The sequence below is a fragment of the Bufo gargarizans genome, chromosome 11, assembly GCF_014858855.1.
Source record: "Bufo gargarizans isolate SCDJY-AF-19 chromosome 11, ASM1485885v1, whole genome shotgun sequence".
Lineage (NCBI taxonomy): Eukaryota > Metazoa > Chordata > Amphibia > Anura > Bufonidae > Bufo > Bufo gargarizans.
The window spans coordinates 13,461,087-13,488,571 of record NC_058090.1 but is presented as its reverse complement, the minus strand read 5'-3'; the positions used below and the strand labels follow the sequence as shown (position 1 = coordinate 13,488,571).

Sequence of the window (27,485 nt, the reverse complement as noted above, 5' to 3'; positions counted from 1 at the left end):
GGCACTCGCTGCTGATACTGACCAAGCTGCTGACAGTAAAGTTTTACTTACTTTTTATTGTATGCTCTAGGGCTGGGATCACTGTGTTGCAATGGACATGTGCCTTGGAGAAATATTCGGGGATTTTCATTAAAGGGCCGGTAGCTGCTAAACAGGAAGCGTACTGTCAACAGTAAGCGGGGTGTAGATTTCGGTGGAAAATGTAGAAATCGCCTTCTTTGGTAAGCAGACGTGACCCTGGGGTTCCAAAAAGCTAATTATTGTATCTGTATGGATTTGAGATCATTGTCGGTGCTTATTAACCCTAAGGCCCCTTACACACGGGCGAGTTTTCCCGCACGGACCCTTTCATTTCTATGGGGATGGGGCTGTGCACACGAGCAGTGATTTTCACGCATCACTTGTGTGTTGCGTGAAAATCACAGCAAGCTCTATGTTGTGCGTTTTTCACGCAACGCAGGCCCCATAGAAGTGAATGGGGCTGCGTGAAAATCGCAAGCATCCAGAAGCAAGTGCGGATGCGGTGCGATTTTCACGCATGGTCACTAGGATGAAAGTTTATTCACTGTATTATTAAAATAATAGCATTCTTTAATACAGAATGCTTAGTAGAAGGTCAATTAAGGGTTAAAAAAAATTACAAATAAACTCACCTCCTCCAATTGATCGTGGAGCTGCCGGTCTCCTGTTCTTTCTTCAGGACCTGTCAAAGGACCTGTGGTGACGTCACTGAGCTCATCACATGGTCCCTTTGCGGGATCCCGAGCAGTATAGAGCCATAGGCACTCCGTGTGCTGCCATATGGCGATACCATACAATAATGTACTTCTATTATTAGATTTTTCTTTTTACGAGCAGGGGTAATCCATTAATGGAGCAGGAAAGTCAAATTCCCCCTGTCCTCCCTGCAGTCTCTCAGCAGACATTGGCTGCTCTACGACATCTTGTGCCTGCGCTACTATAGGCAGTGTACAGGCTCCTTTATTGGTCCCCGCAACGCCGCGGCTGCTTCTCCCCTTGCGCAGATGAAAACACCCGGTGTCTGGGGGGGGGGGGGGGGGGACCAATGGCAGACGAGGACGAGCCTTCCTAGCGTCACTCCGCCATACTATTGATGCTTGTCCCCGTGCCTGCCTGCCATTGGCTGCTTCCCCCCCAACACCGGATGTTTTCATCCGCGCAAGCGAAGAAGCTGCAGGACCAGGAGCGGCGCAGGAAGCCAGGTAAGTATATTCATTGTGAGGGGCCCGGCATATGGGGGGCATTTAATAGTCTTGATAACCCCTTTAAGGGAAGTCAGTGCTTGCACAGAATGCGGCCTTCTCTTCAAACAGCTGAACGGCGGGGGTGCCTGGTGTCGGAGCCCCGCCAATCTCATATTGATGACCTATCCTGAGGAGAGGTCATCAATAAAAAATCCCGGAAAACCCATTTAATGTCTCTATGTCCTTTTATAGAGCTGAACTAAGTGAACAATTCCTTTAAGGCTTCCAACTCATATTAATCTGTATTTCCTGTAATTTTATTTCGGATCTGCTCTGCCACTGGTGCCAATGATCCAGTCCAGGGAATGCAAACCAAAGCATGGATCCCATGGTCCGGTCTTGACGATCAGAAACTCTTGATGTTTCAATGGAAAATAGGGGCAAATTTTTTTTCTGCCACGACCACAACTTCCAATTTTGGGAGTTTCTTCTTCCCATTCCCTATGTTGCCCGATCCTTGATCTGACCGACCTTCGTGGACCAAGTCCCATTTTCTTCTCCTCTGAGGGCAGCTGTACCGTCAACACGTGCCCAAGTAGTTTCAGACTTGATCTTGTCACTTGGTGACATCTTGTAGACTCGGGGCTTGGATCGTATGAGTCAGTGCGATTCCACTGGAGTGGGCAGTGTTTGACTACTTACTCAGAGTATTTTCGCTTGTGAGTAGAGCAGGCCTGGATCTATGTGAAGAAAGTGGGCTGCAGCCAAATTTCTGAGCTCAGAAAGACGTAGGTGGCGGCTGAATAGTCTCTACACACGTGTCGTGAATTTTTGGGAAAAACCTTTTAAGAGAAAGCTTGGAGTCCTGATAACTCTTCTGTTTGGTAGTAAACTGTTGTATTTTCATTTTTTTATGTAGGAGAATTGTTATTTTCCTTGCTTTTTTATATATATTTTTTTTCTCTCAAAATTTGCTGAATTTCAAGCTGCATTATAATCTTATAATCTGCTTATATTTCTTGGTTCTTTTTTGCTGGGGATTTCCCTTCTCGGAAAACTATGTGCGCATATTTTTTATATATTTTTTTTTTTTTTAAGGTCACACGGAAAAGCCTCTTCCCTAACCTTTTTACTTATATAATCCTTGTCCTACAAAAAAAACAGCACCCCTTCCTGTTTCACATTCTTAAGAGTTCAGTAAACTTTCGTAAAGACTGACACCCAAATAGATCAATAGGTAAATGGGAATGACTGGGGATGTACAGGGACGAGCACTTTTAACTAAGGATGAGCGAACTTCTGTTTTCAAGTTCGGCGTACAAGGTTCGGGTCATCTAAGAATTCCGTCACCACCGACCATAACTTATTGTCCGTGGTAGCGGAATCCATAACGGAATTCTTAGATAACCCCAACCCGAAACTTGTACACCGAACTTGAAAACAGAAGTTCGCTCAGCACTACTTTTAACTTATAGACACAGATTTCCGGGGAGAGAAGGATCGGGCGTGTTGGACCTTGAAATACCCGATCTTTTTTTCCCCCTCTTCTCATTCAAAATGCATGCATGCTTGACCGAGCTGAGCATGCGTGCGTATATAAGAGGATTGGCTAATGGTCATCCCATGTCTATGGCTGGCTGCTCTTTTTCTTGTACTGAGCTCGAGTTGTCTGCTCCAGTCACATCTAAAGCTGCATGTAGAGTTTTGCTGGTATTAACAGAGAAAAGTGCATTGTGGGAGCTGGTAGGTCACACGACTGACTGTATGATGGAGACCTTTGGAGGATTGAAATCAACATCTACGTCAATACTTACACCCTAATCGGTCTAAATAGTGGGAGACATACAGTGGGTATAAAAAGTCTACACACCCCTGTTAAAATGTCAGGTTTCTGTGATGTCAAAAAATGAGACAAAGATAAATCATTTCATGTTTCCACCTTTAATGTGACCTATAAACTGTACCACTCAATTGAAAAGCAAACTGAAATATTTTAGGTGGAGGGAAGAAAACAAAAAAAATAATATGGTTGCATAAGTGTTCACACCCTCTTAGAACTGGGGATGTAGCTGGGTTCAGAATTAAGCAATCGCATTCAGAATCCTGTTAGATAGGAGTCGGCATACACCGGCCATCATGTAAAGTGCCTCTGATTAACCCCAAATAAAGCTCAGCTGCTCTAGTTGGTCTTTCCTGAAATGTTCTTAGTTGCATCCCACAGCAGAAGCCATGGTTCACAGAGAGCTTCCAGAGCATCAGAGGAGTCTCATTGTTAGAAGGTATCAGTCAAGAGAAGGGGACAAAAGAATTTCCAAGGCATTAGATCTACCATGGAACACAGTGGAGACCGTCATCATCAAGTGGAGGAAATATGGCACAACAGTGACATCACCAAGAACTGGACGTCCCTCCAAAATTTATGAAAAGACGAGAAGAAAACTGGTCTGGGAGGCGACCAAGAGGCCTACAGCAACATTACAGGAGCTGCAGGAATATCTGGCAAGTCCTGGCTGTGTGGTACATGTGACAACAATCTCACGTATTCTTCATATGTCTGGGCTATGGGGTAGAGCGGCAAGACGAAAGCCTTTTTTTACCAAGAAAAACACCCAAGCCAGGCTACATTCAGCAAAAACACATCTGAAGTCTCCCAAAAGCATGTGGGGAAAGGTGTTCTGGTCTGATGAAAGCAAGGTTGAACTTTTTGGCCATAATTCCAAAAGATATGGTTGGCGCAAAAACAACACTGCACATCACCAGAAGAACCCCATCCCCACAGTGAAGCATGGTGGTGGCAGCATCATGCCAAGGGGCAGTGTTTCTTCAGCTGTAACTGGGGCCTTAGTTAAGCTAGAGGGAATTATGAACAGTTCCAAATACCAGTCAATATTGGCAGAAAACCTTCAGGCTTCTGCTAGAAAGCTGGACATGAAGAGGAACTTCATCTTTCAGCACGACAACGACCCAAAGCATACATCCAATCTACAAAAGAAATGGCTTCACCAGAGGAAGATTACAGTTTTGGAATGGCCCAGCCAGAGCCCAGACCTGAATCCGATTGACAATCTGTGGGGTGATCTGAAGAAGGCTGTGCACAGGAGATGCCCTCACAATCTGACAGATTTGGAGTGTTTTTGAAGAGTGGGTGAATCTTACCAAGTCAAAATGTGCCATGCTGATAGACTCCTACCCAAAGAGACTGAGTGCTGTAATAACATCAAAAGGTGCTTCAACAAAGTATTAGTTTAGGCTAGTTTCACACTAGCGTTCGGCTGTCCGCTCGTGAGCTCCGTTTGAAGGGGCTCACGAGCGGACCCGAACGCTTCCGTCCAGCCCTGATGCAGTCTGAATGGATGCGGATCCGCTCAGAATGCATCAGTCTGGCGGCGTTCAGCCTCCGCTCCGCTCAGCAGGCGGACACCTGAACGCTGCTTGCAGCGTTCGGGTGTCCGCCTGGCCGTTCGGAGGCGTGCGGATCCGTCCAGACTTACAATGTAAGTCAATGGGGACGGATCCGTTTGAAGATGACACAATATGGCTCAATCTTCAAACGGATCCGTCCCCCATTGACTTTCAATGTAAAAGTCTGGACGGATCCGCTCAGGCCAATTTCACACTTAGCTTTTTTTTGCCAATATAATGCAGACGGATCCGTTCTGAACGGAGCCTCCGTCTGCATTAATATGAGCGGATCCGATCGAACGCTAGTGTAAAAGTAGCCTTACACTTATGCAACCACATTATTTAAGTTTTTTTTGTTTTCTTCCCTCTGCATAAAAGATTTCAGTTTGTTTTTCCATTGAGTTGTACAGTTTATAGGTCACATTAAAGGTGGAAAAAGTTCTGAAATGATTTATCTTTGTCTCATTTTTTGACATCACAGAAACCTGACATTTTAACAGGGGTGTGTAGACTTTTTAGATCCACTGTAAGGCCTGTGACAACAATGCACGGCTGGAGGGGACATGTAGTCATTGGGTTCATTCGGTAGTGCAGCCTCAGGCTTTGGACCTGTAACTTCCGCTGATCACAGAAGTCCGATATCTACAAACCGTTCTCACATTTGTAACGGATGCTGAAGGGTCCTTTTATGTGTGTATTCAGATGGGAATTCTCTGAGAGTTGTCGCCCCAGTCCAGCAGTCTGTGGGAAAGCTGGGTGACAACAGTGTGACACCAGAGAGCTCCTGGGGGGGGGGGGGGGGTTGTCACTTAGCTTTTGCAGAGCCCTGAATGATAAATCTGGCGACACATCCTTCGTCCTATTACTACTGAGCTAGGTAGATCAGGACATAGAAAAGCTGGGTGACAGCCCTAGTAGTAGTCTCCTTAAAGGGGTTCACTAGGAATTAAGAAAATAAATTACTTAAATATTACTTTAGTATAAATATATTCCCAAATACCTTTTATTAGCTATAATGGTTCATTTTGTCGAGAGAGCAATCATTAGGAGAAATAAAATGGCCGCCATCCAATAATACACACAACGCCTGTCCTAAGCACACAGGAGGACAAGTTACTTCAGAACACTGAGATAAAGAGCTGCCTCATCCTCCTCTCTGCTCTGCTTGTCAAGGATTATGATCCTGAATACAGCTGATAAGATCTTCAGCTGAATCTCTGTAGGAATGGAGTCCATGAGGAGACATAAAGTACAGACTGTGGTTAATCCTACTAGTACACACAAAACCTGTCCTATTTACACAAGAGGACAGGTTAAAGAGCTGCGCCATCTTCCTCTCGTACTTGTTAGGGATTAAGTCATTCCGTTATGCATTCCCTCATAGAACTGCGTTATAGTCCGTGGTAATGGAATCCATAATGCAGTTCACCTTTTACCAGTAAACGAAGCGTGAACGAACTTCTAAATATGAAATTCGCTCACACCTCAGCTGCTGCAGAACCTCGTAATACACACCTCAGCTGCTGCAGAACCTCGTAATGCACACCTCAGCTGCTGCAGAACCTCGTAATGCACACCTCAGCTGCTGCAGAACCTCATAATGCACACCTCAGCTGCTGCAGCACCTCATAATGCACACCTCAGCTGCTGCAGCACCTCATAATGCACAACTCAGCTACTGCAGCACCTCATAATGCACAACTCAGCTGCTGCAGCACCTCATAATGCACAACTCAGCTGCTGCAGCACCTCATAATGCACAACTCAGCTGCTGCAGCACCTCATAATGCACAACTCAGCTGCTGCAGCACCTCATAATGCACACCTCAGCTGCTGCAGCACCTCATAATGCACAACTCAGCTGCTGCAGAACCTCATAATGCACAACTCAGCTGCTGCAGCACCTCATAATGCACAACTCAGCTGCTGCAGAACCTCATAATGCACACCTCAGCTGCTGCAGAACCTCATAATGCACACCTCAGCTGCTGCAGCACCTCATAATGCACACCTCAGCTGCTGCAGCACCTCATAATGCACACCTCAGCTGCTGCAGCACCTCATAATGCACACCTCAGCTGCTGCAGAACCTCATAATGCACACCTCAGCTGCTGCAGAACCTCATAATGCACACCTCATCTGTCGCGGAACATCACAATATATGCCTCAGGTGCAAGTTGCTACAAAGAGCGCCATATACAGTATTTAAAAAAAATACAAATAAATGTCAGCGCATATATCAGTACGCAGTGTATTCGGCGCTGTCTTCATTGCTCGGGGTTGGGTAACTCCAGGTTCCTGGTCTCCTCTGCCTAATGATGTAGTACTGATGGTTATCATCACTTTTTTACAAGAAGCACAAATTATCTGTGAAAAGTCCGGCCATCGATAACCGTAAACGAGATATGACAGGAATGCTGCTATTCCGAGAAGCAGACAATGCGCCGCCCTCTCCTGCTTGCTGACTGTCGCCAGTGACCGTGCAATGCGCCGCCCTCTCCTGCTTGCTGACTGTCGCCAGTGACCGTGCAATGCGCCGCCTCTCCTGCTTGCTGACTGTCGCCAGTGACCATGCAATGCACCGCCTCTCCTGCTTGCTGACTGTCGCCAGTGACCGTGCAATGCGCCGCCTCTCCTGCTTGCTGACTGTCGCCAGTGACCGTGCAATGCGCCGCCCTCTCCTGCTTGCTGACTGTCGCCAGTGACCGTGCAATGCGCCGCCCTCTCCTGCTTGCTGACTGTCGCCAGTGACCGTGCAATGCGCCGCCTCTCCTGCTTGCTGACTGTCGCCAGTGACCGTGCAATGCGCCGCCTCTCCTGCTTGCTGACTGTCGCCAGTGACCATGCAATGCGCCGCCCTCTCCTGCTTGCTGACTGTCGCCAGTGACCGTGCAATGCGCCGCCCTCTCCTGCTTGCTGACTGTCGCCAGTGACCGTGCAATGCGCCGCCTCTCCTGCTTGCTGACTGTCGCCAGTGACCGTGCACTCTGGTTTTAAGTGTTTTTGGTGACCCTCAAATCCTTTTACACTAAAGCTTTGTGAACGGTGCTGCTCCGACTTCCAGGACCCTCACCGATTCCAAAATCGGAGACCATGAGCTCCACATTGGGCAATTCCGCCCAGCGGCGCCCGAGTCTACCAGCAGGAATAGGTCTCGTGCGCGGCTGCTTCCTGGTTCGGTATAGAAAGGGTTTTTCCATTTTCATGTAAATGAAGCGTAATTGTTGTAAAAAGAAAAGTTCTGCAACTTTCTAATCTACGTTGTGTTTCGATTCCTCACTTGTCTCCAGATCGGGGTCGGCTTTCGTTGAACGGGAACATTTGTGTTTGCATCCTGAAGCTTAAAGGGGGGTTTCCGGGACATAAATGTTGATGACCTATCATTAGGATAGATCATCAATAGATCCATGTGTGTGTGGGGGGGGGGGGGGTGTCTTACTCCCTGCACCCCGCCGGTCATCTGCTTGGATGGACTGCAGCACCGCTGGGCCATTTCATAGTATACTGGGCAGTGCGCCATTCATTGCTGCAGCTCAGTCCATTCGCTTGAAGGTCATGTGACTGATGGAGGGGTCGATGAAGAAGCCGCAGAGCTCCTCCGAGCACCATAGCTGGTCGGCGAGAGTGCCAGGAGACAGACCCCCACGATTAGGAAATTGATACCTGGAGGATTGAGGATCATTTCTGATATCTAACTATCCCGAGACCCCTTTAAGGCTGGGTTCTGATCCATCTGAAGAACAGTCAGGAAAACGGATCCTGTACAAAAAAAATGACCCTGAGCATCCATTATGCACATTTTGCATCTGTTTTAGCCATTTCCACCTGTTTGTTTTTTTTTAGACGGAGAAAAAAGTCCTGCGTGCCAAAAAAAACTGATCTCAGGCGGAAATGACTAAAATGGATGCAAAATGTGCATAACAGATGCCTAAAATATAGGATCCGTTTTTTTTGTTTTTTTTCTGTTCTTCTGACGGATCAGAAGAATGGAAACTGAAACGGTGATGGGAACTCTAAAAGGCTACTTTCACACTGGCGTTTCCGTCATGGATCTGCACAGACGGATCCGTTCAGATAATACAACCGCATGCATCTGTTCAGAACGGATCCCTTTGTATTATCTTTAACTTAGCCGAGACGGATCCGTCTTGAACACCGTTGAAAGTCAATGGAGGACGGATCCGTTTTCTATTGTGTCAGTGAAAACGGATCCGTCCCCATTGACTTACATTGTGTGCCAGGACGGATCCGTTTGACTCAGTTTCATCAAGCGGACAGCAAAACGCTGCAAGCAGCCTCCAGAGCGGAATGGAGACGGATCGGAGGCAAACTGATGCATTCTGAGCGGATCCTTTTCCATTCAGAATGCATTAGGGCAAAACGGATCTGTTTTGGACCGCTGAGCCCTGAACGGATCTCACAAACGGAAAGCCAAAACGCCAGTGTGACAGTAGCCTTAAATCTGCACAGACCTAATGCATCTCAGAGCTGAGGAGTTGTTGCAACAATCGTCCGTGGGCTCTGGGGGCTGATACATGTTATCTGCAGTGATACATTGTAACAAACTATCAGCACTGGAGAGACCTTTTCTGCAGATGTTCACATCTCCAGTGATTTAATTTTGTTAGTCTGTTCCGTCAGAGGAACAGACTAGCGGAGTTACCATATCCGGCATGGCAGTATGCCACCGCTGGATCCCCATTGATTATAATTGGATCTGAGGAGGATCCGGACGTTTTCCGGAATAAATGCTGGATTTTGGACGAACAACATGTAGCTGTATTTGTCCAGCCAAAAACCAGCATTTATGCCAGAAAGCGGCTGGGGGGGGGGGGGGGATATCTGTACGGTGGTATCCAGTAGACAAATTGTCGGAGATGTGAATCTTCTCATAGTGGCCATAATTATGTTCCCCAATAATGTCCCCCACCCCCATGCCAAGAAAAAAAACATTCCTCCTCATCCACATGCATGGGGACACCTGCTCCTTACTGGAGCCAGCAGGACCTGACTCTCCCAGCATGGTGACATCACGTCAGGTCCTGCTGCCTCCAATGAGGAGAAAGTGTCCCCATGCATGTGGATAAGTGTTTGTTTTTTATTTGTATTTATTTATTTTTTATTTCATTTGTTGGCATGAGTGTGGGGGACATTAGCGAGGAGCATGATTATGGCCACTATGAGAAGACTTATACAGAGTGGATGAGGTATTATTCGATTTTATTTTTTTATAAATGTCTGTTAGACAGGTGCACTTGATTTCAATGGGGTCCAGCCATGTGAATAGCCCCATAGACTTTAATTGGCTCTGAAAACGGCCACGTGCCGGCCCTTACAAAAAAACGGATGTCGAGCTGCCTATTTTTCACTTGTCCTGTGAATGTAGCCTATGTATGTATGCTGCTCTCCACTGACAGCAAGCAGAGAGTTTGACAACGGTGACTTATTCGAACGCACTGTCATATAAAGACCCCTCAAATCTCATTTTGGTCGCTTTTATTTTTTTCACATCGACCTTGCAGAAAGGGAAAGTGACGTAATGTCCTGGCCGATAGTCGGGCCCCTGCAGATTATTCTTCATAATAGCCAAGAAGGAAAGACACAAAGGCGGCAGAGCGCCCGCTCTATTCTAGTATTCACAGTGGGCGTGCAAACTGCTGCAGTGTTTGGATTTTGGGGGCGAGAGGGCGGCTCTTCCAGGACTGGATGATTTCGGGGTTGTCAGGGTGATGTTCTAAAGGTATAATTGATTATAATTAACGCAAGTCAAAGCCGAGGACGGTGTCCTGGGGATTTTTTTCCTATAAATCTCCTTTTACTTAGAAAGACTATTATGGTATAAAAGGAGCAAGAAGTGAAATTTAGGGAGTTGTCTTATGAGCGACTGCACAAATCCTCGTATTGTGCAAGTGTCCTGCTGAAACGTTGTATTCTGGTGACTGGTTGAGCAGCCGTGTGGACGTTGAGTTGCAGATGGCTTGTGTAGACGGCAGAGCCTAGGTGGCGGCATGCACAGTGCCTAGGCTTCCGTATTACGGCTCTGTCGGCACTCGCGGGGCTGCGGTATGGTGCCCCGGAGATATTCTAAGGTGCAATGAGAACAGCTCTATATTGAGGCATCTTCCAAGGGTCAACCTTGGACTCGTGGCACAGATTGCTCTGCAAATGCAAATCGTATATTTTTCGACACGTATTTTGCCGTATGCCCATAGGTGCGGTATTGTGACCCTTGTGCAACCCGAGGCTTGTAGGGGAGCCGTAATACATCTATATTCATGAGGCTTCCAAGTGGGAATGCAAAGGATGTCATAAATGTGTGTAAGATGAGATTGCCCCTCTTGAAAACTGCATTGACTCGTAATAGACTTACTGTAGGGAATTGCTAATAATGCAATTCCCTAATGTGCAGCGGTGATCAGACAATGATTATGTACGAAGGAATCTGCATTAAAACATATGTTTTAAAAATCCTTTGCTTGACAGTTGCCACCGGCCAGCTTTGCAGCTCCTTTTTGGCCACTAGGGGAGCTGTTCTATTGGCTGTAATTTCAGGATATTTCAGCCAAACGACAGATTTGTTGGATTTGATGAACTGCTGTAGATACAAATAAGAGTTGTCATGTAGGAGAAAGAAGCGCCCAGAGCGAGTGCAATTCTGCCTTTTAGCCAAAAACTGCTATTTGCATCTCCAGGCTTTTGCTGGTCACACTGCGCAAATCATCCTGGTCGGCCTCCAGCTGGGCAGTGGGCCAATCCCTGACTGTAAATACCTTATTATTGTGCAAGTTTGAAAAGAAAAAAGAATTTTACTTTCAGTTTAATACAGAAAAAAAAAAAAAAAACGTCTTTAAGTCATTGAACATTACACAGAAAAGTGTTGGAAACTTTCCGCAGGGGAAGTGCTATTTACACGGACTCGAGGATGTCTCTGCAGTCTCTGGTGCAGGTAATCCCCTCGGCATCACATATACTACAGCAGCCGCAGGAGGAAGAGGACGTCAGTTGTGCACGCTGCAGGGGACTTGGAGGTTGTATAGGATTTCAGATGCTTGCACTTGTGGAATAACAGAAATTTGGAAAGTGGTGACTTACCCCCTGGGTGTAGGTGAAGGTTTTCTGGGATCTGAGTGAACGGATGTTCGCAGCAAATCCAAAAATGGCTGTTATATTCTGTGTCTGGTGAGTAGGATTGCATGGTATATCTACAGTATATCAGCAGAATAGTGAGTGCAGCTCTGGGGCATAATACAGGATGTAACTCAGGATCAGTACAGGATAAGTAATGTCTGTACACAGTGACTGCACCAGCAGAATAGTGAGTGCAGCTCTGGAGTATAATACAGGATGTAACTCCGGATCAGTACAGGATAAGTAATGTCTGTACACAGTGACTGCACCAGCAGAATAGTGAGTGCAGCTCTGGAGTATAATACAGGATGGAACTCAGGATCAGTACAGGATAAGTAATGTAATGTATGTACACAGTGACTGCACCAGCAGAATAGTGAGTGCAGCTCTGGAGTATAATACAGGATGTAACTCAGGATCAGTACAGGATAAGTAATGTATGTACACAGTGACTTCACCAGCAGAATAGTGAGTGCAGCTCTGGAGTATAATACAGGATGTAACTCCGGATCAGTACAGGATAAGTAATGTAATGTATGTACACAGTGACTTCACCAGCAGAATAGTGAGTGCAGCTCTGGGGTATAATACAGTATGTAACTCAGGTTTAGTACAGGATAAGTAATGTATATACACAGTGACTGCACCAGCAGAATAGTGAGTGCAGCTCTGGAGTATAATACAGGATATAACTCAGGATCAGTACAGGATAAGTAATGTATGTACACAGTGACTCCACCAGCAGAATAGTGAGTGCAGCTCTGGAGTATAATACAGGATGTAACTCAGGATCAGTACAGGATAAGTAATGTATGTACACAGTGACTCCACCAGCAGAATAGTGAGTGCAGCTTTGAAGTATGATACAAGATATAACACAACACTTCTGGGACTTGTGGTTCTAGGGTGGCTTCATCCAGCCTCCATTTCTCTGCTCTTTTACCTTGCATTGCACTTTCATAGAATTGGCTAAAGGTACATTTTTTTAGCTGACAGTGATTTTTCTCGCTCGTACGGAGCCGCACAGCACATTGAGGTTTCTATTAATATATTGTAGAAGAAAAAGCCCCTTTCAGATGATGGAAAATATTTTATCATGGCTGCCTCCATGTGTAGCCGGAACCTGGTCTTGCATTGTCTTCGCAGTTTATTTTCCAGTTTGACTTTTAATGCTCCAGACAATAGTTTTAGGAGGGGAATTCAGATAAAATGTGACCTTATAAGCCAGGGCAGTACCATAGAGGCAACCATTGGGGCCGCCATGGGGCCCCTGGACTGAGGCTGGCTCATCCCGATGGCAAAGTGACCTCCCCCCTCCTCTCCAGGGGGCGCTAGCGAGAAGACACACGTGGCGGCACATCTGGGTTAGGTCTCGTTCACACAAGCGTGTGATGCCCGTTGCCGTATTGCGGATCCGCAATACATGGGCACCGTTCCGTTGCCATTCCGCATCACGGATGCAGACTCATTTATTTTAATGGGTCCGCAAATCCGGAGGTGCGGAACGGAACACTACAGAAGCACTACGGAGTGCTTTTTGGGGTTCCATTTCGTTCTTCTGCGCCACAAAAAGATAGAACTTGCTCTAGCTTTTTGTAGAACGAAAGGATCGCGGACCCATTCAAGTGAATTGGTCTGCAATCCCCATGCGCCTGCCCCACGGACGGTGCCCGTGCATTGTGGACCACAATTTGCGGTCCACAGCACCGTTGTGCATTGTGCGGCGACAGATAGGAGATCCGACAACAGACGCCGCTGATGTCGGATCTTTCCCCTGCACAGCTGGAGGCGCGGGCCTCGTCATAGATTTGGAATATCCTCTAGCAGGCCGTCTGCCATGCCGAAATCTAGTGCAGCCTCCTAGCTGGCATGAATGAAGATAAGTATGCCCTGCCCCCTGGCCCCGCTCCCTCCCTGCCCTCACAACGTACCCTTTTCGGAAAGTGGCATGAGCAGTGTGGAAACGGCAACAAAATTTTGTCGTAGTGGCGGTTTTATACCATGGGGTAATAATAATAAATAATCCTCTACATTTTTATGTAGATTTCAACTTTTTGGAGTAAACCTGAAACACTTTCAGGGCAGGATTGGATGTGTCTGTGTGATCTCACTGCAGACAGTTAGGCCTCTTGCACACCGTGGGGCAGCCGCAGCAGATCGCGGAGCCATTCACTATAATGGGTCCGCGATCCGGCCGTTCCGCAAAAAGATAGGACATGTTCTATCTGTTTGCGGAAAGGAAGTACGGGACGAAACCCCACGGAAGCACTCTGTAATGCTTCTGTAGGGTTCCGTTTCGTGCTTCCATTCCGAACCATTCGACATCTCTGGATTTGCGGACCCATTGAAGTGAATGGGTCCACACTTGGAATGGTGCCCGTGTATTGCAGATCCCCAAATGCGGTCCGCAATACGGCCACGGAGCGCACAAGTCCGTGTGCAATATGACTTAACCTCCAAAGACTTGTCTTTTTTCTATAGATATATAATTTTTCTTTGTTGTTTTTTTGCTTTTTATATTTTCTGTTTATGTTCTTTGCTTTTTGTTATATTTCAGTTTTTTTTATGTTCTTTCTTTGTATTACCGGTAGCTTTTTTTGTTGTTTTTGTTGCCTTTTGTTATATTCTTGTTTTATAGTCTATTTTTATTATTGTTTTTTTCTGTTTTTGTTATAGTATTTCTTTGTTATTCTTAGTTTTCTTTTTTCTTTTTTTGTTCTTTTTTTTTGCTCTTTTTTGCTTTTGTGCAGATTAATTATAGTCTTTATACTAACAAGAATTTGGAAGACGTTTCTCATAATAAATACAGAACATGGGCTCTCCCTCAAGAAACATGAGAATAAATTGTCTTGTAACTTTGCATATAGCCCTTTGCCCTGCTGGTTTTGTGCATGATAAAACTAGTTTATACTCTTTGACAACAACAAAAAATGCAACCAGATTGAAATTTTGGATTGCTGCAAAACTCGTCATGTATTTATGTCTGAGGCAGATATGTAAATGATTACATTACTTATCCTGTACTGATCCTGAGTTACATCCTGTATTATACTCCAGAGCTGCACTCACTATTCTGCTGGTGCAGTCACTGTGTACATACATTACTTATCCTGTACTGATCCTGAGTTACATCCTGTATTATACTCCAGAGCTGCACTCACTATTCTGCTGGTGGAGTCACTGTGTACATACATTACTTATCCTGTACTGATCCTGAGTTACATCCTGTATTATACTCCAGAGCTGCACTCACTGTTCTGCTGGTGCAGTCACTGTGTACATACATTACTGATCCTGAGTTACATCCTGTATTATACTCCAGAGCTGCACTCACTGTTCTGCTGGTGCAGTCACTGTGTACATACATTACTTATCCTGTAGTGATCCTGAGTTACATCCTGTATTATACTCCAGAGCTGCACTCACTATTCTGCTGGTGCAGTCACTGTGTACATACATTACTGATCCTGTACTGATCCTGAGTTACATCCTGTATTATACTCCAGAGCTGCACTCACTATTCTGCTGGTGGAGTCACTGTGTACATACATTACTTATCCTGTACTGATCCTGAGTTACATCCTGTATTATTCTCCAGAGCTGCACTCACTATTCTGCTGGTGCAGTCACTGTGTACATACATTACATTACTGATCCTAAGTCACATCCTGTATTATACTCCAGAGCTGCACTCACTATTCTGCTGGTGCAGTCACTGTGTACATACATTACTTATCCTGTACTGACCCTGAGTTACATCCTGTATTATACCCCAGAGCTGCACTCACTATTCTGCTGGTGGAGTCACTGTGTACATACATTACTTATCCTGTACTGATCCGGAGTTACATCCTGTATTATACTCCAGAGCTGCACTCACTATTCTGCTGGTGGAGTCACTGTGTACATACATTACTTATCCTGTACTGATCCTGAGTTACATCCTGTATTATACTCCAGAGCTGCACTCACTATTCTGCTGGTGCAGTCACTGTGTACATACATTACATTACTTATCCTGTACTGATCCTGAGTCACATCCTGTATTATACTCCAGAGCTGCACTCACTATTCTGCTAGTGGAGTCAATGTGTACATACATTACTTATCCTGTACTGATCCTGAGTTACATCCTGTATTATACTCCAGAGCTGCACTCACTATTCTGCTGGTGCAGTCACTGTGTACATACATTACTGATCCTGTACTGATCCTGAGTTACATCCTGTATTATACCCCAGAGCTGCACTCACTATTCTGCTGGTGGAGTCACTGTGTACATCATTGCTTATATTGTGCCACAAAAATTCATATCATCCTCAAATTCAGATCTCTGTAAATTTGGGGCTTCCCATGTTCGGTCACAGAATTCCAGTGAAACTCATTCATGGGAAGCCCCGTACAATCATGTTCTGGTAAATGACTGGATTTGTTCTTTCATTGTTTTCAAAGGAAGTTTAGAATCAGAATTGCAGCCGGAATGTTGGTGTCAGGAGCGCACAGCCCTGGACGGAGGAGAGGATGATGATGAATGGATTGTTGTGTTAGCGCTAGGACGCCACCTACTGTATAGTTAAGAGGGTTTTCTAAGATTTTATAACTGATGACCTATCCTCTGGATTATAAAGTCTAGGCAAACCCCTTTAAATATAAAGCTGTGCATATGGAAGTATTATGTGACATATTCTGATAACCGCTATTTTTGCAATTTGCAGTTTTTTTGGGGGCTATACTAGTGCTGTGCTCCAGGAGAAGACTGGAAACTTAGGCACCTGGTCTGGGATTAGTAGAGTTAATTTTCCCTTGGAATGCAGCAATATAATGTATGTACACAGTGACTCCACCAGTAGAATAGTGAGTGCAGCTCTGGAGTATAATACAGGATGTAACTCAGGATCAGTACAGGATAAGTAATGTATGTACACAGTGACTGCACCAGCAGAATAGTGAGTGCAGCTCTGGAGTATAATACAGGATGTAACTCAGGATCAGTACAGGATAAGTAATGTATGTACACAGAGACTGCACCAGCAGAACAGTGAGTGCTGCTCTGGAGTATAATACAGGATGTAACTCAGGATCAGTACAGGATAAGTAATGTATGTACACAGTGACTGCACCAGCAGAATAGTGAGTGCAGCTCTGGAGTATAATACAGGATGTAACTCAGGATCAGTACAGGATAAGTAATGTAATGTATGTACACAGTGACTGCACCAGCAGAATAGTGAGCGCAGCTCTGCAGGATAGGACAGGATGTAAGTCTATAATATAATGCCCATACTGAAATCTGTAAACTTGTGAGATTCTGTGTGAGTTAGTTTTTTTTCTATTCCCTTAGGCTACTTTCACACTCGCGTTTGGTGCAGATCCGTTCATAACGTGTCTTGAACACCATTGAAAGTCAGTGGGGGATGGGTCCGTTTTCTATTGTGTCAGTGTAAACGGATCCGTTTGGCTCTGTTTCGTCAGACGGACACCAATACGCTGCAAGCAGCCTACAAAGCGGAACGGAAGCAAACTGATGCATTCTGAGCGGATCCTTATCCATTCAGAATGCATTATGGCAAAACCTGATCCGTTTTGGACGCTTGTGAGATCCCTGAACGGATCTCAAACGGAACCAAAACGCCAGTGTGAAAGTCGACTTAGCTGTAAGATCCTTGGGGACTTCCCAACTAACTTTGTGACTACTGAGGAAAAAACCAAATATACGATGTCTAAGATGACTTTGGAATGAGAAGGGCTTATATCCCCGAGGTGTCGGTGCTTATTTCTGGGTGTTGCACCAAGCAGAAAATTATTACTGATGACTGAGAGGATGCGAGCGTGTGTGCGTGCGAGTGTGTGTGCGTGCGAGTGTGTGTGCGTGCGAGTGTGTGTGCGTGCGAGTGTGTGTGCGTGCACGCCCTGCAAGCCTGAGAGAGGGTCGGCATTAGTGAACGTAACACACACAAAAAATTATCATTATTGGCATTCTATAATGATTAGGCTCCATTCACACGTCCGCAACATGTTTTGTGGATCCACAGAGCCGCAAAACACGGAAAGCCGCAATGTGCGTTCCGCATTTTGCAGACCGCACATTTCCCTAATAGAATATGCCTGTTCTATTTTTTAGTGGACCCGGAAGTGCGGATCCGCAATTCCGTGTCCGTGCAGCACATCGTGCTGCCCCATAGGAATGAATTAGTGCGCAATTCCATTCCGTAAAATGCGGAACGAAATTGCGGACCTGTGAATAGAGCCTTATACTGGTGATTCTGTGTGTATTATTAGGCTTCCAGTTCCCAGTACTCGGGAAACACTTCCTAAGGGCTTGTTCACACAAACGTATGGGTTCCGTTCCATGCATTGCGGCCGAACGTTCGTGAGTCCTCCGGGACTGATCCAGATCCATTCAACTTGAATGGGTCTGCATCCCTCCGTTCCGCAAAAAGATAGGATATGTCCTATCTTTGTACAGAATCCCGCAGAAGCACTCCGTGGTGCTCCCATGGGTTTCTGTTCCGTGCTTCCAATCCGCATCTCCGGATTTGTGGACTCATTCAAGCGAATGGGTCCGCATCCATGATGCGGCATGCACACGGTACGGTGTCCGTTTATTGCTGATCCGCAATACGGCAACGGAACCCATATGTTTGTGTGAAATTTGAGCGTCATCTGCATTTTCAATCATTTTCGTTATGTTTGACGCCAAACGGTCGTAAGGCAGCAGCTGTCTGCAGCAGGAGCCTCTGTCTTCTGCCGTGTCTGAAAGAAGGTATAAGAAGGGACTGGCGTCCATTGGGGTGTATCAAGATGTCTTCGTCACCTGCAGATTTGGAGTTGTCACCCATGAATAATATATTGCATCGTTACCGTCCCGTGGTCTCTCCCATCAGTATGTGGTGCCGCTCAGTTTATTTACTTACACCCAAAAATGCCTCTCTTTAGACTGGGGGTGCGCTCACGCATGTTTGTTATTTATTTTCCCTCCGGGAATTGCTTGGTGTTTTTGCTCAGTTCCTTCCTGGAATGAACCCTTTGTGGAGTTTACCTCGTAAATGTTATACTTTGAATTTCCCCCTTTCAACATAACGTCTGCCTGTTTTGCATTGATGAGCATCCCGCCCTCCCGTTAGTACACGTAGGCTTTTAAGTTTTCCGTTTTTTCATCATCACTCAGCTTTCCCAGGCTTCCGAGCAGCAGACTGCAGCATTTCACCCGCTTAATGACCGCAGACTTTTGTATGAAGAAAACCAGACATAGCGGTGTGATACATTGATACATTCCTCCCGCAGCGAATCCGTTTCTGTCAGTGTTTGAGGAGATTCTTGTTTTCTCGCTGCTTTAGTCCTGCTCACAACTGTAGGTTTGTTCCAACGTATCAGTGTAGATTATTGCTATCATTCTTAGGTCTTGAAGGAAAGAGATTTGTGCTGCTGGAGAGGACTTTGCCCAGCTCTATATCACTGGCAGAATGCAGAGTCCGTATTGATAAGTCTCAGCCCCCAATGCAACGAGCATTTCTTAGTGTCATTTCAGAACTATCTATATACACTGCCCGTCCCCAAAAAAAGTTACGACTCCCGACCAAAAATATTTCGTTGGACCGCCTCTAGCTTTGATTGCGGCACGCATTCGCTGTGGCATTGTTTCGATAAGCTTCTGCAATGTCACAAGATTTATTTCCATCCAGCATTGCATTAATTTTCCCCCAAGATCTTGCACTGATGATGGTGGAGTCTGACCGCTGCGCAAAGCCTTCTCCAGCACATCCCAAAGATTCTCAATGGGGCTCAGGTCTGGACTCTGTGGTGGCCAATCCATGTGTGACAATGATGTCTCCTGCTCCCTGAACCACTCTTTCACAATTTGAGCCAAACGTTTAAGTGATCGCCGATCACCATCATTCAGGATTTTTTCCCCGCCACATTTCTTCCTCGAATACGATGGGTCCCCACTATTCTTCCGGTTTGTAATAATGCTTTGGACAGTTCTTAACCCAATTTTAGTAGTTTCTGCAATCTCCTTGGATGTTTTCTCTGCTTGATGCATGCCAATGATTCGACCCTTCTCAAACAGACTAACATCTTTTCCACGACCACGAGATGTGTCTTCTGACATGGTTGTTTAAGAAATGAGAAGCAACTCATTGCACCAGTCGGGGTTAAATAACTTATTGCCTGATGAAAGATAATCGCCCGGCAGTAATTATCCAATAGGAGGCTCAGAACTATTTGCTTAGTTAAATCCAGGTGGCGACTTTTTTTTTTTTTTTTGGACAGGCAGTGTAACTATCTATCATGCAAAGATGGAGCATTTCTAAACTTGAGTGTACTGTCATGTGACAAAAGCAATTGAAAAAGTTAATCAAAAGTTACTTGCCCTTGTTTACTTATTGGGCATCTGTCAGCAGTTTTTTACCTATGACACTGGATGACCTGTTCCATGTGCACTTGGCAGCTGAAGGAGTCTGTGTTGGTCCCATGTTCATATGTGCCCGCATTGCTGAGAAAAATGATGTTTCAATATATGCAAATGAGCCTCTAGGAGCAACGGGGGCGTGGCCATTACACCGAGATGCTCTGCAACTGCTGCACCCTCTGCACTTTGATTAACAGGGCCAGATAGTGAAAATATCATCACCACACCTGGTCCTGTCAATCAAAGAGCAGAGGGCGCGGCAGCTGCAGAGAGAGCAGAGCCTCTAGGTGTAATGGTAACGCCCCCGTTGCTCCTAGAGGCTCATTTGCATATATTAAAACATCATTTTTCTCAGCAATGCGGACACATAGGAACATGGGGCCAACACAGATGCCTTCAGCTGCCAAGTGCACATGTAACAGGTCAGCCAGTGTCATAGGGACACATCTGCTGACTATCTTTCATACTGATTACATTTGTCCTTTTTGATTCAGTATTTACTTCCTTCATTGACTTGGAAATTTGAAGAGATAAGACAAATCCTAACTCGGGGTGGGGACTTTGTAGCACAACGACGTCCATATTGAGTGTTCATTTTAGGTATAACTTCCATATTCTATTTGAACGACTTCTGTTCTGAGAGTCTTGCTCGGTCTTCCGGTGGAGCGCGGCGATGAAATGGCCGGTGATATTAATGCTTTCTACAGAAATGTTTTATTTTGTGCCATTCGTATTTTTACGGTATTTCAATGACATTCTCTATTCAGAAATATTACAAAATTTTGTAAAATAATCTGATGATATAGACATAATATAGTCGTAATAAAAGTGTGTGTTTTCATTCACTTCACCTGCTTAGTGTACATACAATTGTGTCAGTTTTGGTCTTTAAATGTGATTTATATATATATTTATTTTTAACTTTTTTGCATTAGCAATCTTTTCCCTATTGCCCACATTCATCTCCTGTGGAATCTATTTTTACTGCGTTCACACTGTATTTCTGAGTCAGACTGTACAGAAATATGCTGCCTCAGTTGTAAAAATGTCAAAAGGGGAAAAAAAAATGAAAATGGCGAGGCGTGGTCCGCGGCTTGTGATCACAGCGGCGATATGACTCCTCACGGCCGGACTGGTGGCTGTCACTATACGGGGCCCATACGAGGAGGCGGCCTGCGGGGTGATCGCACTACGGTGACATTTTCACAGCATTGACAAAACTTGTGCACACGGAAAGATGAGTAGGTTTAAGCTTTACAGTCTTACACAGAAGCTGGTAGCGTCACGCTGGCTCATTCAATTCAAGACTTACCTCATTCTGACCGTGACGAAAGACTAGACGGCACACGGCCAAATTCCTCGGGAGGCGACATGAAAGGGGGGATAGTGCAGCTGAAATCGCGTATCCTATGAGGCTTGGGTGGTGACCTAGGAGCCTAGGATACGTTATCTATACCTGCAGTATCTCTACGGTTTTCTTATATGACCAGAGGAAGCAACCTACCTGGTGTATGTTCTGTACGAGGGCATCCTCACTCCTGTACGGTGCATAGCGCTTTAATTCCTTTTGACAACTGCATCCCGATGACCAGACAGTTTAAACTTTGCATGGTTCCTACCCCTTTTAAATCCTTCAATTTTACGGGCAAAATTCGTCATTTATCTCTTCTGTACGTAAAAGTGGTTGTGCCAAGTTATCCTTTATGTACAGGAATAGGGGATAGCCATCATTGGTGGGGGGTCTCATTGCCGGGACCCCCACCGAACCGGACAACAGGGTCCAATTTCCCGATGTGAATGGAGTGTCAGGTTGAGCATGTACATTCACTTTCTATAGAACTGCTGGAGATTGACGTGCCCTCTACTCTGGCAGTCCTATAGAGCAGTGTTTCCCAACCAGCGTGCCTCCAGCTGTTGCAAAACTACAACTCCCAGCATGTCCGGGCAGCCTTTGGTTGTGCGGGCATGCTGGGAGTTGTAGTTTTGCAACAGCTGGAGGCACACTGGTTGGGAAACACTGCTATAGAGAATGGAAGGGTGCATGCCTGGCCTGCTACTCCACCAGGACGGGGACATGGGACTCCCATTCTTGGGATCGTGGGGGGGGGTCCCATCGGGATGTCCATGCGTTATTAATGGCTCTTTTCTCTACCCTCTTTCAGAATTTAGCTGTCATATCATGGATGCCAGCAAAAAGATAGACTTACAAACACTACAGCAGAGAAGCAACCCCGACCGCAGCCTCGCCACCACCATCTACGTACCGGAGCAAGGAGGCTACAAGGAAAAGTTTCTGAAGCAGGTGGAAGAAAAGTACAAGTGTGAGAAGTGCAGGCTCGTCTTGTGTAACCCCCGGCAGACAGAATGTGGTCACCGATACTGTGAGACCTGCATGAACTCATTACTAAGGTGAGCGACCACCGCCGACTGAGCGCTGGGGCGTAGCTATAGGGGGTGCAGAGGTAGCAGTCGCTGAGGGGCCCAGAGACCCTTGTGCTATATAAGAGGACACTGGTATTATAGACAGTGCATACTGGTCAAGTTACACCTCTGGCTGAAGGGAAGGGGTTAGGTCAAGAATTTGGATTGAGGGGGATGCTGTTTCAATTTTTGCCTCAGGTGGCACGAAGGCTATGTGTTTCCCTGTCCCTTGCCACAAAGTAGGGGCCCAAGCTGAACTATTGCACCAGAGCCCATGAGCCTTTAGCTACACCCCTGCTCACAGCAGTTGTCAGTCTTCCCCACACAATATCATCGAGGTATGGCTTGCTGTAAAGCATCATGGTCTATGATATTGTTATGGGGGTCAAATAAAATTGACTGTATATGACCGGTCTGTTACCTTGTTTAAGTCCCTCAATGCCTAAGGGGCATTGATATTTAAGTCTCTGAAACCCCTTTGAATTATAACATGGCATAAACTAGGTGCATGGACATCATGTACTTGTATATACCAGACTTGTATGCCCCGGTTTTGGAGCAGGTTTTTCATACAGATGATGTTGGCTACAGGTCTGTATCCCTTAGGCCTCATGCACACGGCCGTTTTTTTTTTACGGTCCGCAAAAACGGGGTCCGTAGGTCCGTGATCCGTGACCGTTTTTTCATCCGTGGGTCTTCCTTGATTTTTGGAGGATCCACGGACATGAAAAAAAAGTCGTTTTGGTGTCCGCCTGGCCGTGCGGAGCCAAACTGATCCGTCCTGAATTACAATGCAAGTCAATGGGGACGGATCCATTTGACGTTGACACAATATGGTGCAATTGCAAACGGATCCGTCCCCATTGACTTTCAATGTAAAGTCTGAAGTCTCTTTTATACCATCGGATCTGAGTTTTCTCCAATCCGATGGTATATGTTAGAATATACTGTCGGATATGAGTTACATCGTGCAAACTCATATCCGACAGTATATTCTAACACAGAGGCGTTCCCATGGTGATGGGTACGCTTCTAGTTAGAATATACTACAAACTGTGTACATGACTGCCCCCTGCTGCCTGGCAGCACCCGATCTCTTACAATGGTATTGATGCAATAGAGGGAGGGAGGGGGGGCCAGGGGATGCCGCACACTGCCACTAATGTTATTAATACAATAGAGGGAGGGAGGGGGGCCGGGGGAGGCCGCACACTGCCACCAATGTTATTAATACAATAGAGGGAGGGAGGGGGGGCCAGGGGATGCCGCACACTGCCACCAATGTTATTAATACAATAGAGGGAGGGAGGGGGGGCCAGGGGATGCCGCACACTGCCACCAATGTTATTAATACAATAGAGGGAGGGAGGGGGGCCGGGGGATGCCGCACACTGCCACCAATGTTATTAATACAATAGAGGGAGGGAGGGGGGCCGGGGGATGCCGCACACTGCCACCAATGTTATTAATACAATAGAGGGAGGGAGGGGGGCCGGGGGATGCCGCACACTGCCACCAATGTTATTAATACAATAGAGGGAGGGAGGGGGGCCGGGGGATGCCGCACACTGCCACCAATGTTGATAATGCAATAGAGGGAGGGAGGGGGGCCGGGGGAGGCCGCACACTGCCACCAATGTTGATAATGCAATAGAGGGAGGGGGGCCGGGGGAGGCTGCACACTGCCACCAATGTTAATAATGCAATAGATGGAGGGAGGGGGGCCGGGGGAGGCCGCACACTGCCACCAATGTTAATAATGCAATAGAGGGAGGGAGGGGGGCCGGGGGAGGCCGCACACTGCCACCAATGTTAATAATGCAATAGAGGGAGGGAGGGGGGCCGGGGGAGGCTGCACACTGCCACCAATGTTGATAATGCAATAGAGGGAGGGAGGCGGGCCGGGGGAGGCCGCAAACTGCCACCAATGTTAATAATGCAATAGAGGGAGGGAGGGGGGCCGGGGGAGGCCGCACACTGCCACCAATGTTAATAATACAATAGAGGGAGGGAGGGGGGGCCAGGGGATGCCGCACACTGCCACCAATGTTAATAATACAATAGAGGGAGGGAGGGGGGCCGGGGGAGGCCGCACACTGCCACCAATGTTAATAATACAATAGAGGGAGGGAGGGGGGCCGGGGGAGGCCGCACACTGCCACTAATGTTATTAATACAATAGAGGGAGGGAGGGGGGCCGGGGGAGGCCGCACACTGCCACCAATGTTAATAATACAATAGAGGGAGGGAGGGGGGGCCAGGGGATGCCGCACACTGCCACCAATGTTATTAATACAATAGAGGGAGGGAGGGGGGGCCAGGGGATGCCGCACACTGCCACCAATGTTATTAATACAATAGAGGGAGGGAGGGGGGCCGGGGGATGCCGCACACTGCCACCAATGTTATTAATACAATAGAGGGAGGGAGGGGGGGCCAGGGGATGCCGCACACTGCCACCAATGTTATTAATACAATAGAGGGAGGGAGGGGGGCCGGGGGATGCCGCACACTGCCACCAATGTTATTAATACAATAGAGGGAGGGAGGGGGGCCGGGGGATGCCGCACACTGCCACCAATGTTGATAATGCAATAGAGGGAGGGAGGGGGGCCGGGGGAGGCCGCACACTGCCACCAATGTTGATAATGCAATAGAGGGAGGGGGGCCGGGGGAGGCTGCACACTGCCACCAATGTTAATAATGCAATAGATGGAGGGAGGGGGGCCGGGGGAGGCCGCACACTGCCACCAATGTTAATAATGCAATAGAGGGAGGGAGGGGGGCCGGGGGAGGCCGCACACTGCCACCAATGTTAATAATGCAATAGAGGGAGGGAGGGGGGCCGGGGGAGGCTGCACACTGCCACCAATGTTGATAATGCAATAGAGGGAGGGAGGCGGGCCGGGGGAGGCCGCACACTGCCACCAATGTTAATAATGCAATAGAGGGAGGGAGGGGGGCCGGGGGAGGCTGCACACTGCCACCAATGTTAATAATGCAATAGAGGGAGGGAGGGGGGCCGGGGGAGGCCGCACACTGCCACCAATGTTAATAATGCAATAGAGGGAGGGAGGGAGGGGGGCCGGGGGAGGCTGCACACTGCCACCAATGTTAATAATGCAATAGAGGGGGGCCGGGGAGGCCGCACACTGGCCACCAATGATATTCAAACTGGGGAGGGGAGGTCTGCCCCCTGCTGCCTGGCAGCCCCTGATCTCTTACAGGGGGCTATGATACGCACAATTAACCCCTTCAGGTGCAGCACCGTAATTGTACGGATCACAGCCCCCTGTAAGAGATCGGGTGCTGCCAGGCAGCAGGGGGCAGTCATGTACACAGTTCGTTGTATATTCTAACTAGAAGCGTCCCCATCACTATGGGAACGCCTCTGTGTTAGAATATACTGTCGGATCTGAGTTTTCTTCGGATCCGTCTGTATGAAAGTAACCTACGGCCACGGATCACGGACACGGATGCCAATCCACGGATCACGGACACGGATGCCAATCCACGGATCACGGACTCATTGACTTGAATGGGTCCGTGAACCGTTGTCCGTCAAAAAAATAGGACAGGTCTTATTTTTTTGACGGACAGGAAACACGGATCACGGTCTCGGCTGCAAAACGGTGCATTTTCCGATTTTTCCACGGACCTATTGAGAGTCAATGGGTCCGCGAAAAAAAAACGGAAAACGGCACAACGGCCACGGATGCACACAACGGTCGTGTGCATGAGGCCTTAAGGTCTCTCTTGGAAAGTAAGAAGCCCGATCACATTAATCTCCTTCGTTGTTCTGCCTTTTTTTATTTTTTTATTAATTTGATATTTTTGATGTTTTTGGCCCCCAGCTCCTCCAATCCACAATGTATGGCTTGTGAAGAAATTATTATTAAAGATAAGGTAAGAACTTTATTCATTTTTTTTTTTTTTTTTTCTTTTGAAATCCATGAAACGATGATGTCCAGACAAAGCCAGAACAAAGCAGGGGGTGGGAGGATGGGTGGGAGAGAGTCTCGCTGTAAGTTAGGAAATCGGTATGAGCTATGTCTTAGACTAGTTCCACACATGCAGTAAAGAGATCAGCAGGGGAACAGCTGGCCGGGGTTCCTCGTATCTGGCTTAACCGTATAGGGCCGTGTATCGCTGGAGCCCATTGTCTGTAATGGGTTCTGGTGGGGATTCGTCTGGTTTCCATCATGAGCGCTGGGTTTCACCCAGATTGAAACCCGGCGCTCATGCCGAAACCGGCTAGATGTCATTACAGTCAATGGGTCTGGTTGTGAACAGCAGTATCCGGCTATGCCAAATACGTTGAACCCTTGGCAGTCTGTTCCTGTGCTGGATAGCTTCACCCCATCTATGGAACTAGCTCCCAACTGGTGGTGGTGGTCGAACTTGATTCCACTAGATATGTCTTTGGTCCCTCCAAAGTCTGTGAATGAGATCATGTACAATATCTTTGCCCAACAGTTAGCCATAGGCTTTACAGTTAGTGTTAAGCGAACTTGTGTTTTAAGTTCGGCGTCGGGTTTTGGAAGAATTCCATTATGGATTCTAAATTCCGTTATGGTCCGTGGTAGTGGAATTCATAACGGGATTCTTCGATAACCTGAACTTTAGATGCCGAACTTAAAACACAAGTTCGCTCAACACTACTTACAGTCTCATATAAGCATGTTTATAAAACTTGTCTATCCATGTGAACTTGGGCCAGCTTCACTTACTACAATCGTTTTATAGAGCTCCTCTGTCCAACCGGCGGAGATGGACAATCTTGACTCTACTAGATATTTCTATAGATCTGCTCTGTCCATTTGGTGACCATAGGCCCTCTTAACTCCTTTAGAATAGGTTATAGAGCTTGTCTGGCCAACTGTAAGACATGGGTCCTCTTGGGTCTGCTAGTCATGAC

General features: G+C 46.8%; 1 protein-coding gene across 7 annotated transcripts in view; it reads left to right on the top strand.

The window, feature by feature from the left end:
- The window catches only part of TRAF3 (TNF receptor associated factor 3), a 59,599-nt gene that overhangs the window by 5,047 nt on the left and 27,067 nt on the right, over window positions 1-27,485 (top strand). For 3 of the 7 annotated variants that reach the window (XM_044272437.1, XM_044272433.1, XM_044272435.1), the window contains 2 exons: window positions 22,309-22,555; window positions 26,422-26,473. In XM_044272437.1, coding sequence (XP_044128372.1) covers window positions 22,326-22,555; window positions 26,422-26,473 — 282 coding nt within the window. In that variant the 5' untranslated portion in view covers window positions 22,309-22,325. Of the gene's footprint in view, window positions 1-11,534; window positions 11,555-11,605; window positions 11,788-21,368; window positions 21,388-22,308; window positions 22,556-26,421; window positions 26,474-27,485 lie in introns of those variants that run through there. The other 4 variants (XM_044272438.1, XM_044272432.1, XM_044272436.1 and 1 more) reach the window with 3 other exon arrangements.